We start from the raw sequence: 13610 nt of genomic DNA on the forward strand, positions 1-13610 counted from the left end.
TTGAGGAATGGAACCGGACGAATTGGCTTGTTGTAATTTGTTAATATTTAAAATTCTTTAGAACTTATTGTTTTTAACACATTTTAACACATGTTTGATACTTAATGTATATTATTTAAGTATAATGTTAATAATTATAATTCAAATTATAATGTTAATAATTATAATATTTAGAATTTTTTAGAATAATTATAATATTTATAATTGTTTAAAATAATAATAATTAAAATGTAAAATTGGAAAAAAAAATCACACGTGGGAATGTGAACATCACGCCTCACATTATTTAATTATAATGTTAATAATTATAATTCAAATTATAATGTTAATAATTATAATATTTAGAATTTTTTAGAATAATTATAATTTTTTAGAATAATAATAATTAAAATCTAAAATTGAAAAAAAAAATACTACGTGATGGGGCATGTAAACATGACGCCTCACCACGTGGTGGGGCATGTGAACATCACGCCTCACTGTGAGGCGTGATGTTCACATGCCCCACCACGTGGTGAGGCATGTGGCTGTCACGCCTCACCACATGGTGAGGCATGTGACTATCACGCCTCACCACGTGGTGAGGCATGTGATAGCCACACGCCCGTGTTTCGTAGAGAGAAAAAAAAAATTCAAAGACCAAAACTAATAAGGGTAGTTTGGTCATTTCATGGGGCTAGGGGTGGGAAATTAGGGCTGACACCCTAAATTTATACATTATCACACAATAATATAAGGGTAAATAATTTATTAGTTCACTCCTTTTTACTTAACACATTGTTTAGTCCTCCTATTTTGTAAAACACATTATAAGGTCCCTATATTTTGTTAATAATAACCCTTTGGTCCTTTTTTCTATTTTTTTTTAGATTTTTAATCATAATATTTGAAACAGACATACAGAAAATAATTGAGTAACATGTTCATTTTGTATCGTAATATGGCCGTTCTCAAAGCTAAGATATATTCCGTTAAAGATCTAAAAAAAATAGGTAAAATGACCAAATGGTTAATATTAACAAAAGATAGAGACCTTATAATGTGTTTTTCCAAATATAGAGAATAAACAGCGTGTTACCAAAAAAAAAAAAAAAAAGTAGGGAGGGACTATATCAGTTTGATTCTACAGGGTCTCTAAAATACTCCAAATGTACCTTAATATTAATATGTATACGGAATTGGGTCATGATGTTACTGTGAAGAAAAGTAAAAAAACAAAGGCTTAATTTTTCACCAGTCTAATGATTGCTAAGCAAAAAAGAAAGAGGAGTAAGTGAGTGGAGGGCATGAGAATATGAATATGATTGAGACCTGCTTTTAAATTAATATCCAACCATTTTATTTTTTCAATCCCAAATCAGAAATAACAAGTCCAAATCCCACTTTGCCACTTTCTTTTTTAGAAACATTGACAAACCATATTATCAATCATTTTCATTTTCATTTGCAGATAAACCAACTACATTCTTCATCTGGATATCTTCAAGAATAAGCACAATTGAGATCGGCTTAAGCTTATTGAGTCTACTCCTGGCGGCCTCAACGCAGAAAAAGTGCACAGCTTTAGTGTGCTCTTGCTATGTACCTTCTTCCAGAAATTGCAGCAGCAAAAATAAAGAAGAAGACAACCCAACCAAGAACCATGTTCTTCAACAAGAAGAACAGGAAGAAGAAGATGGGAATGGAAGCAGTGGGTCTAATGGGCCTCAATTGGAATCTATTCTCAAGAGAAGTAAAAAACAATCAAGAAGCAAGAGGAAAGTAACTTGGTCTGATGCCCATGGCCAAGATATTGCTCATATTCATGAGTTTCAACCAAGGTAATTAAATATCTTTTGATCTTTTTGTTGGAAAAATTGAATTATCCATTGTTATTATTTCTTAATTTTAGCCTTAAAATATAATAGATTGATGGATATTCGAATAACATGTAATATGTAACTGTATTATATTCATAGTATGAGATTTTTACTTATAAGCTCAAAATGGATAAATAATAGATGAAATATTAAGGTTCAAAATAACCATGTTCTAATCATGAACATATGAATGTAGTTGTGATTAAAATACATGAAGTTATCTGACTCCAATCGGGAGTATCGGATGGTTTAGATAAAAAAGAAATTATTAATCTCATTAAAAGAAATAATGAATGTATTTTTACTAATTTATCTGGAAAGAGTGATTAGGTACTAAATATAGTGTAGGTTTAAATGAGTGTATTGAGTAAAACTAAAAATGATGAGCTATTTTCTTTAATGTAATAATTATAGGCTTGTTGTTGTGAATATATAGCATGTCTGAAGATGGGGAACTTGAAGGAGTAAGAAACTCCTGTATTTGTACAATTCAATGAAGCAAATACTCCAAGGTACATTTATCACTCTCTTGATCTTGTTTTTCTTCTTTCAAGATTGAATTTGAGTTTCGGTGTAAAACTTTTACTAATATAACTTAGTTACTTTTTGCATTTTCCATATGAAATTCAGTTGAAACTTGAATTAGTTTTTGGAATCTTTGAAGCATAAGAGTTTTATTGGTCATATCATCTTAAAATATGCCAAAGTTGGGGTCAAATCTTTACTTTATGCATTCCACGTTCATTTGTATGAACTCTAATGGTTGAGAATTTTTAAAACTATTATCCCAAAAGATATTGGGAATCAAATCTATACGTATTAATAGATACATTGGATTGTAGAAAAGCTTGGTTTCAGAAGAAACCTGATCCTGATTTTACAGTGAAGGGAAACAGTAAAAACAAAACAAAAGAATATTAATTTGTTTAGTGGAAATAAAATGTAACGACCCGGTCCGGAGTGGGTGGCGCTGGGGTAAGAAGGCCTGAGCAAGGAGCGGCCTTAAGAGATGGCGATGGGGGCAGGAATGAACTGAATCCCACATCAGAAATGGAGAGGGAGTGATTGAGGCTTATTAGGTAAATACAAAAGAATACTACAAGTTGAAAACACATGTTGATTGTGGAGGGTCCATTGGTTATGATGGTGTTTGTTGCATGCTTCAAAGAAAGTCTGAGCCACTTCACTCTGTCTCCTACAAAGAGAAGGACTGTCTAACCTTAGAGTTCAAACTTCAATTTGGATCCATCTCTGTAGGAGAAGAAAATACCAAAAACAATTACTTCAATTTCTTACATTTTTTACTAATCTAAATTTAATAAATATAAAATTAATTAATTCTAGACTGTCATAAGAAGAGTACATAAAGTTCCATTTTTTTAGGAAAGTTTATAGAGATTGAAATAGTTAACAATTATATTATTGTGAGGTAAGGTATAAATTTATCTCAATCATTATTGGGGATGAACATATTTAGCCATTAAGTACAAAATAATTCAATTTTAAGCCTAGAATTTGCAAATTCAAACCTCATTATCGAAATGCGAGTTTTCATAATGTGTATTTTTATGTTCTAAGTAATAAGGTTATCTTATTGACATTTGAAATTGCACCGTCCAGTAAAAGTTAGATTTAAAATTATATTGTTGTGTATGTAGAGACTAAATTCGCGCTCCCTCAATAACCATATAGTTAATAATCATATAGTTAAATTTGTAACTTATACATATTATTGTTTTTTTTATAATAATATATATTATTGTTAAGAGACGAGATTTGAAATAAATTATGGAGGATCCTGTTGTGATATTGTTGTTAAAAGGCGATGATTGAAAAAAAGAAAAAGATAATGTGTGTTATTATTGTCGATTTTTTTATTTCATTTTAGTAGGTTGTATTCTTATTTTGTATATATAAATTACTATTAGTTTAAGATACGGGATAATAATTATTTTTTAGGATAATTTTTAATAATTGAGATTTATACTCCATCATCCAATGATGAAAACACACCAAGTAATGGTAATTTGTCAAAAACAAAGTAACCATAGAAGGCATAATGGTATTTTGTCAAAAACAAAGTAACCATAGAAGGCACCTTTAATAATTATTGTATTTGTAATTAAAATAAGTTTTGAATTTCATATGATAAAAAAGTTTTGGATCAAAAGCTCTTCTAAATGGGAGATCTTAGGCAGGCGCCTAGGTCCAACGATGGATCCAGGATTGACTGGGTGTTTATATTGGTCCCTCTTGATTTATGAGTGATAAATTAATATATTTATTTTGACGTTTTTACATATAAAAGATTAAAGCCCCTAGACAGTTTTCAAAGAATTTTTAGCGTTTCTGACAACCAGTAGATATTGAAGCTCTCCTGCTCCTCCTGTATCCGTCCATGCCCATGGACGGCTCTCCTAGAGACACTGCTGCTTCTAAACAACCAGAGTTAGCTCAATTCACAAATGCAAATGAGTTACTTGTAGCTCTCCTAGAGAAGTACATAGGCAAAACTCATATTTTTGGCCTGATTACTTACCTAATAAATTTCTTCAATAAGTTCCCCTAGTTTGAATTAAATCATGTACTCTCATTTATTAGATGAGGATGTCAAAGGAGTATGTAAAAAAATTCAGAAAGAGGAATATCAGCAGAAAATTTAAATATTATTACTAACCTCTATAAGTTTTTTCTTCTTCTTGCAGGCAGAAAATATTTGGTATTCACCCTTTCTTCTGTAGTCAGATTGAAGTCATTGATTTTAGCAAGCTCTAGTGATTTCAAAATACTAAAATGTGCAGTGGAATATCAAAATGTAATTCTGTCCCATTAGAGGATTTTTTTATCAACGAAAAAATGATTGATATTCTTCATTGAATTAACATAGATGATAAAATCTGTATTTATACAAGTTACAGAACAACAAACAACTTCTAGAATGCTATATCAGTATAGTAGAAAATTTACTTCTAACTAATTAGAACAATTGGTGCCAAAAACTGTTTTTAACTCTAACTAACTATTAGAACAATTAGAACATCAGTATAGTAGGGCCTGTGAGATCTTGTGGTAGGATCTCGATTTTATGCAGGGTGGGAGTCCATGGACCTCCCTACAAGAGGTGCAGTGCGATTGACTGTCCTTCCATGGAGCCCTTTGAGCCTCGTCTCGGCTCCCAAGACAGGGGAAGTGTGCCTCATCTTGTCTAGTGTGAGAGCCTTTTTGGTCGGATACTTGCTTACCGTTGTCTTCCTTGCTTTGTTCCCTTTACGGGGTATTTGTTAGAGGGGATAAAGACACGGAGATAGGGATAAAAAAAACTAAGATGAGTTATTCCGTGTTTGTTTGAGAGATAGGTTAGGGAGATAAAAGAGGGATACGAGTCTTATCCCTCAAATCCTATACCGAGGAGATGGTGGTATAAAGAGGTGGGATAAGCTCCTGCGATTTTAATAGGATGAAAAAGTCCATCTTATCCCTCAAATTAATGTTATGTAGTTTAAATAAGGTTAAAATAGTAAAATGTATTATTTTATCCTTATCCCTATACCACGTACCAAACATTGAATAATAATTTTCGATTATCATATTTTTATCCTTATCCCAACCATTTATCTTTATCCCTCTGATAACTTTTATCCTTATTTCTATCCCAATAGAATACTAAACGCCCCGTTAGTTCTTTTCTTTCAGCGTCCATGTAATCTGTAGGTTTCTTGAAGCCGTCATATGGGTCTTCTTGCTCCGTTTGGAGATGGTTATGGCGAATGGGTGTGGAGCCTCATAGTTGGGTGCTTGTGGGTTTGGACCTCTTGTGGGGTTTGAGCTCAATTGCGACATCAAAGGCTATATTTGCTTCTCCCTATAATAATAAGGATATTCATGCCCTTAATTTGACTAAAAAACATTGACCATCTCAATATACAAAATGTTAAACTTGTTTAAAGTCACTTACACACCATCTAAATTTATTTAAAATAATATATTGATCAATATCTTCTAAACTTTTTTTTTTTTTTTTTTATAAAATGTCATATTTCATTCAATTAAATCACAAAGTACAAATACAACACGATAAAACTTCTCACTCATACAGGCTACAATCAATACACACAAAGGGAAGAAAATAGACTACAAAGAGCAAGAAAAAGACTACAAATAGCAATAAAAACTATGAAAGGTACAAATACAACAAAAATAGAAATCATATACTCCTCGTAAGTCGAATCCCATTGAAAAACAACTGTAATCCATTCTTCATCATTTAACCTCTTTCGGACATTCGGATCCGAGTCTTTTTTTTTGCAACCACGCAGATCTATAGATCTGCGGACAAGATGAACATTTTCCGCTCTTGCTAAGACAGAAAAAAGAATAAACGATAAAAGTATAGCTAACAGATGTAGATCTGACGGAAAAGAGATTCAAGAAAGTATATAGATTTCAAACTAACAAGAAAAGATAAATAAAAAACACAGACTAAAACATAAATGGAAGGAAGAAGAAGGAAGACAAGCTTCGTCCTTCATCCTCTAAGGGGACCTGAACAGAAAGGAAGAACCGAGATAGTGACGGTATTGACAGAAAGCTTGAGAAGAAAGAGCAAAGGAGAAAGGAGAAGAAGAGAGTATAGAGAGAGGAGGGAGCATCTCTCTCTATAACTCTCTATATAATAAAGGGTAATTAATTTATTAGTCCCTATATTTTGACAAAACACACTGTTTAGTTCCTGTATTTTTAAAAACACATGGTAAGGTCCCTAACCTTTTTCTCAGTGAACTGTTTAGTCCTTCCGTCTGTTTGTTACATTTTTTTACCGTTTATGACTTCGAAAATGACTAAATTACCCTTTACTATTTACCTTCAAACTTCAGAAGAGTAATCCAATTTAGAAGAAGAAGCTATTTGCATGGAGAACAATAAAAAGAACAGACTCAACGCTTACGAATTTGAACGATTAAGAAGAAAATTAAGAACAAGAACACTCAAAGTTGATTTCAGATGCATTAGAGTTTAAAGGAAAGCAAAATAAAGGAAAAGAAGAACACAAATCCAAATTGACTAACAGAATCTTCATGAGAGTCTAACGGCAGGGACTAAACAGTTCACCAAGAAAAACATTAGGAACTAAATAGTTCACCGAGAAAAACGTTAGAGACTTTAGTGTGTGTTTTTAAAAATACAGGGACTAAACAGTGTGTTTTGTCAAAATATAGGGACTAATAAATTAATTACCCTATAATAAAAAAAGGAAGCTAGGAGGCAAACTCTTCTAACCTTGATTGCAGTGACCTATTAGCTCGCCAAGCGATATACAATTTTTTCTTAAAACATGTCATTTTAAATTCAAAAAGCTAACTAACAAGACGCTTTTTACCAAGTTCAGGAAAGCTATTGCTATAGTATTGGTAAGCTAAAGCCTATTTAGTTATATCTATTCTATCCCTTATTTTTTTTTTGTAATAATTTAACTAAAGGAGCATGTTCCAGAAATATAATTTTATTCTAATAGGAAGAATAATAACGCTACTAAAAATTAAATTCCAATAAAATTTAAAATATAGCTCTAAACAGATTTTATGTACAGATGAAAACAGTCGCTTCTTGTACAGTAACAACTTGAAAAAGAATCACTAAAAGAATAACACCAAAATCTAGTACATTAAAGAAAATGAAAGATGACATATATACTGGGCAGCTCTAACTAAAACTAGCTCAGGTTTATCAGTCAATAATACTATAGTAAGAGTTAACAAATAGAGAGAAAATAGAAACAATCAACAGAGAGAGGCGAAACGTTTCGTGTAAGAATCACAATATTTCTTTCTTTAGTTTTCATCCCACAATGATATACCAATTTTTCCCTCTGGTGAAAGGGGAATCAATACTTTTCTGTTACACTATTACAGTCTGATCATCTTATCAAACACTATTTCCCTATTTCCCCACCTGCTGATGAAACACTATTTTGCTACTTCTCGATGATTCTGACTTCTCGCCTTCCTTGATTTGCTTTTTTCCTGCATCTTCTTTTTCTTTGCTTCAGCTGAAATCCAAGCATAATCTGGAGGAATAACAAAAGGGTCTTGAATGTTCTCTATCCTACTGCCAGACCCACCAGTTAACGAGCCTGGCCGTTGATAAGGAGCTTTTATCCACTGAAACCAGGATGAGCTTGAGGATTGCGTCATTGATGGGCTTTCCCTACCAGCAGCAGTAGGACTTGAAGGAGGTGTTGCAAATTCATCTAATTCCAGTGGCTGTAATTCTTCAAACTTTGTAAATGTAACCAATACTCTGATGGTTGGAACCACTGGAATAGCAACCTGAATATGAAAAATCACATATAATCAACAACAGCCTCCTATTTTACTTCTGAAAACGGGTCTAAAAACACCCCCAGCCAGTTCAAATAATAAAATTCAGCTGAGTTAATTAACGAATTTCTAACGAGTTCACAAGTTCAGCATCACAATACAAAACAGGGTAAGCATTTGGTCCATAGATACAGGATTGACTAGTCAATTATTGAAGTCCACTCGGAGAAAAATGCATGGAAGAGATCTATAACAAGAACAATGTTCATAAAACCCAAAAGAACTAGATAAATAATTTCTATAATGTGACATTCACAGAGTCACTTTAGTATTATTGAATACTCCCCTGATATAAATAAGTGGATTGTAGATGTAGACGCAGTTCACCTACAAACAGAACCCAATCTGAACTACGATAGCAAAGGGACATGATTGCAACAAAGGGCAGAAGATGGGGGCATAATTGTGCTTTTTTTTTTCATTTTGGAGACTGAAATCAAAATATCCCTCATTTTTGGGGATTCCTGGACTTTTTCCTATGTAAAAGTTGATTCCCAATCTAATCTCTTATTCTTCTCGAAGCAGTATAAACATCATAGTGGTAACAAGAGAAATAGGCAGTGAGCATAGTAACAGAGAAAACTTAATTATGTTTCACCACCATAACCAACAATGATGCTATGTTTATCTCAGCATAATCAAAGCTTGCATTTATCTGTCATTCTGATTCATAACATAAGCTGAAACTAAAATGAAAAGAGTAATGACTCAATTCCTTGGGGGTGCAATTTTACTTCGCTAAAATATATAAGAACCAGATCTCAAGATTATAACACCTTAATAACCTGCAATGCAGTCAAAATATAGAACCAATCACTTAAAAAAACTGCTAGTAGTAATTACCCTATTCAAAATAAGGATTAAGCCCCATGTAGAACAGGAGTTCTTATATTAAGTACCCGGTCTTCCATGTCACTTGGAGGACCCTCAATTCACATTTGGGCACGTGTATTGTGACCCCGCTTAATAATTAAAATAGTGGGGGTCTCTTATAATATGTGTGGATCCATGTTACACATGGCAAAATATGTATGGAAGGTCCTCCATTTGACATGGAGAACCGGGTGCTTCTAAAAATTTCTAGTAGAACAGATATAGAATCCAATGTTTAGGCAGAAAGTAAAATAAAAATCCAAGTCCAAAATTCTAAATCAACTTCATAAGCGAAAAGAAAACAACCAACATCTTCTCAATTTGTTGCAACACAATGACTATAATCGAATGGAAATGTATATCTTTCTCTTCCTTATGTCTTGCAAAATGGGAACGATATCTTCTTCTTCTTCTTTCTCTTCCATGTATGTAGCAATCCATGTGTGTTGCAAGATTATGCAAGCTGGACCTCGTTCAATTGAAGTTGAATGCTCTAATACCATTGTTCACAGCAAGTTCGTAACCAGCATTCAACTTGAAATTAATTCATTCCAAGTTTTATGAGAATTGCCCCAAGATCATGATTACGGTTGTAAGAAACTTACCAAAGAAAGATAACCTATTTATACACACCTTCAATACTCGCAATATATTCACAACGACTTGGTTAGTTGGATGACAAGTTTAAGCTTCAACAGCCCTGATATGGGTGGGAATATGCAATTCTATAATTCTGAATTTGATTCCAGCATGGTATGCAATAAGAAATCAATTCAATGTCACGTTTAAATGCATGCATGGAGATGTCAAGGAACAGTGAAGGCAATTTCTGGATTTTCCGAGCGAGAATAAATCAAAGACATATAGGATCAGCAGAAGCAATGGTGCTGATGGAGGAAGATTGCTGAGAACTTGAAAAATTCAACAATTGAAGTAGGCAAGGCTGAAGAGTGCATGAAGTTTTAGTAGAGATGGCAACATTTTTCAAATTTTGAATACAACCAATTTCAACAAACAGCTAGTAAAAGAGTGTTTACTCATGTATTTAAGCTCCTGGGTACTGATAAGCAATTACTTCTAGCCAAAGATGAAGTATGAAAGGAAATTACACTGTACATGATTTCATGACCTTCCCCAACATAACCAATAAAAAATGAAGACTTAAATATCAAGAATGATCCACCTTAAATAATTCGAATTCCCATCATTTCTATGAAATATGTGCAAAGTTAAGACTTAAATCCTACAAGATTTATGAAATGAACTATAGCTTCAATCACAAGATTTAGTTCCAGAAGTTCTAGAGGCATATCAAACCTGACCATACAAGTTATAGAGCTGTTCAAAACTCATAAGGAAATTAAGGTACAACCACTTAACAGAAAGCACAACAGTGATTTGATACTAAACAGGCCAAAAAGTTCGAGAGTAAGATTAATAATAATAATAGTAATAATAACTGTGCAAATAATTAAACTAACCAGTGCCTTCTACTAAACCAATTCTGATGCAAAAATTCAAGTAGATGGAAGAAATCATCATACCTTCACTGGGAAAGTTCCCATTGGAAGTTTTGTCGTGAGAAGCTCTCTTAAACGACGTATTGCCTTGACCTTGTTTGCAAGAATATCAAGCAATGGAAGAAGTTCTTCAGTTTGTAATGGAAAGTTTGGAGAAAGCCAGAGAGTAGGCCTCAACCCTTTTTTATATTCATTCTCACGGCCTCCTTCCTTGCGTCGAACACTGCTCTCAGAGCTAGTAGAAGTAGATGTTTTCATTTCTCTTCCTTTCCTGTGGTCATCCCTTGCAACAATCTCAACAGAATGTCTTCCTGGTCTCGTCTGACTTCCAGTTGGAGAATCTCCCAGTAAATCACTCACTTTCTCATCTATACAAAGAGAACTTCTTGGTGGAGCAATCTTCTTTTGCTCTTCAACTTTAAAATCTCGTTTCCTCCATCCACCAAACCACCCTTTCTTTTCTTGTTTATTCTCTCCATTTCTACAACTGTTTCCATCCTCAATAGGAATCTCCCTGTTCTCATAACAGCTGTGCCGATGAGCAATGATCCCTTCACCGTTTTCATTGGTCAAGTCTGAATCCAATTTAAGAGCAACTTCGAGTTGCCTTCTTTCCTCTTCAGTCAAAATGTCATTGAGCTCCTCACTCTCTGTTTCATTCTCATTGCAGGATGAGAAGAATTCATCATCTGTCATAGCCCCTGGGACCCTTCTAGATTTAATGCTAACAACCACATTCTGCATATCATAGACTTTTGCCTTCCAAGGACCCACAAACTCTGTTTTTTCCTGTCGGCGCCATGTCAACTGTGGCAAAAGCATTGCCTGAGTTACATCAATCCCTGGCCTGAATATATTAGTCTTTGACATTGCAGCCACTTCCTGTCGAATCTCATCATCAGTTGCTGGAGAACCAGCACCATCTAAAGCATTCATTACCTCTTTATCCTTGTGTGAAATCATACAAAGTGATCCATGAGGAACTTTCCCATCCTCAGATCCATCACCAAGGAAAAGTATACTCTGATCTGAACGCTGAATCCTGAAACCATCAAAACCAGCCAAAGTCATGTCTGCCCTCAAATTCGCTCCTCTTTTCCAAATTTTATAAGTATCTGAAGGAGCAATCCTTGAAATGAATGGTATAACAGAACTCTCAAAATGGAAAGTGATTTCCATATAGAAGTCTCTCATCCTTCGCATGGTGGCCACCAAACGAGGCAACCTCCTACACCATTTAGCCCATGCCAATGGCTGGTAATGCCTAACTATGATCATTGCTATCCCCTCTTCTCTACTACAAATTGCTTCTTGAAGTGCACTCCAACCCTGCTCATTCTGTAAACTCCAATCTGCACCAGCAACCATAAGCATTTCAGTTGCAGTCTCATCACCGATTTTCACGGCCAAGTGAAGAGGAGTATCACGGTTGGGAACATCACGCCTATCAACCACGGCAGAGATGGTATCAGCCTTTTCTTCCTCGCACACTGAAACTGCCTCTGTCCGAATCTCAGCAGTGTCACAAAGTCGTGGAAGGCCAGCAAGTATCTTCCTGAGACTGGCATAATCTCTTGTAACGATGGCCTTATGCACAGGACTATGAGAATATTTTGAAATATCAATCCCCGCCATGCCTCAGGAGTATATAAAAATCAACGGAGATCAATGATATACACAGTCAAAACCCCAATTCAATCATTCAGCACTAAATATGATTGATAAGCACCGGCCCCAAATTATAACCTAAAAAGAAAATTAAAATTCATTAACACCCATCACCCATATCCTCTCGCAAAACCCCTAAGCTTTAACAGAGAAATGGACACGGTTCACAAAAGTTCACCAAGATGATGAAATGAGAAGTTTCTCGCAACTTTTTCGCCCAATAAAGTCAGACCCAATTCAAGTTACATCCAGATAGCGTCAGTAATTAATACAGAGAAAAAGAAAGTTGCAGCAACCATCAACAAGCACAAGTAAAGAATCTTTGCTAAACTCAAATCAGGAAAAAGGATCCAATAAGCGAAGAAATCTCACCTCCTTCTCCTTCTGCAATATTCTCTTGTCCAAAGAAAGTAAAGATGCTGAAGAAGAAACCGAAGCACAAAAACACCACACCACAAACTCTTCCTCTAAGAGGTAGATCCTTGTGATCCAATCCAGATCAGACAAACACAAAAACATGCATGTGGGGGTGTGAAACGAGATTTTTATTTTATTTCTCCGTTAAAAAAAAGAAAAAATTTACAATAGAAAGGGTAGAAGTGAGGAATCTGGTTAAGAAATAGAAAAGAAACAAAAACAAGAAAGGAATACAAAACCCCAAACGAACCCCCAAAATGAAACAGTAAAACAAAAATTAATTATATATTTTCGAAAAGTAAACACCCGAAAGAAGAAGAATCAAAACTTAAGACACTGCAGAAGCGTTTCATATGGCCGAAAAGGCAAAATTCCGTAAAAATGATGGATCATCAGTTAACGTGACTGAAACTGGATATAGCAAGTAGAAGAGGAGAAAAAAAAAATTCAAAATCCTAATTTAGTTTTTTAACCATTTGTATTTATATATATTGAAATTGAGAAAAGAAAAGGAGATACTAGAAAACAAGAAGGCCATTGATAGAGAGAGAGAGGAAATGAGGAATCGGAGGAGGAAGACTAGTCATACGCAGGCAACGCAGGCTCACAGGTCAGAGAAAGGAGAGTCCAAAATAGGAACTGGTCAAGCCTGCTTGTGGACCCCAACACTTAAAGAACTTTCTTCTTTGTTTAATTACACTAATATAATTGAGTTTTGGCAGTCGTTTGTTTTATCTACGGTTTCTTGTTGAAAAAAGGATCAAAAAAAATAGGGATTCGTTTTTTTTTATAAACAGCTACTTTTTAAATATAAAATACAAACCGAATGTCACTAACCAAACACATAAAACTCTCATGTCCATTTGTTTTATCTACGGTTGCTGTTGTTTACTGTT

The 13610-nt window shown here is 34.2% G+C and overlaps 1 protein-coding gene and 1 long non-coding RNA gene across 2 annotated transcripts; one reads left to right on the forward strand and one right to left on the reverse strand.

Annotated features, from left to right (window-relative positions):
- Positions 1 to 1341: 1341 nt before the first annotated feature.
- LOC136220943 (uncharacterized) lies at positions 1342 to 4830 on the forward strand. Its single transcript, XR_010684766.1, has 3 exons — positions 1342 to 1820; positions 2296 to 2371; positions 4565 to 4830. It is a non-coding gene; the product is annotated as an uncharacterized lncRNA (long non-coding RNA).
- A 2663-nt stretch (positions 4831 to 7493) lies between these two features.
- On the reverse strand, positions 7494 to 13315 carry LOC136219394 (uncharacterized). The gene is made up of 3 exons (XM_066006791.1): positions 12670 to 13315; positions 10654 to 12375; positions 7494 to 8185 (listed from the first exon to the last, which is right to left on the reverse strand). The coding sequence occupies exons 2-3, from the start codon at positions 12262 to 12264 to the stop codon at positions 7823 to 7825; spliced, it is 1974 nt and encodes a 657-aa protein (XP_065862863.1). The 5' UTR covers positions 12265 to 12375; positions 12670 to 13315; the 3' UTR covers positions 7494 to 7822.
- Positions 13316 to 13610: the final 295 nt, after the last annotated feature.

The sequence above is a fragment of the Euphorbia lathyris genome, chromosome 2 (genome assembly GCF_963576675.1).
Source record: "Euphorbia lathyris chromosome 2, ddEupLath1.1, whole genome shotgun sequence".
In the NCBI taxonomy this organism is placed as follows: domain Eukaryota; kingdom Viridiplantae; phylum Streptophyta; class Magnoliopsida; order Malpighiales; family Euphorbiaceae; genus Euphorbia; species Euphorbia lathyris.

Coding starts and splice junctions, on each gene's coding strand:
- LOC136219394 (XM_066006791.1), bottom strand. CDS start 12,264: ATGGCGGGGATTGATATTTCAAAATATTCTCATAGTCCTGTGCATAAG. Junction 8,186..10,653: donor TGGGAACTTTCCCAGTGAAG/GTATGATGATTT, acceptor TTTCATATTCAG/GTTGCTATTCCAGTGGTTCC.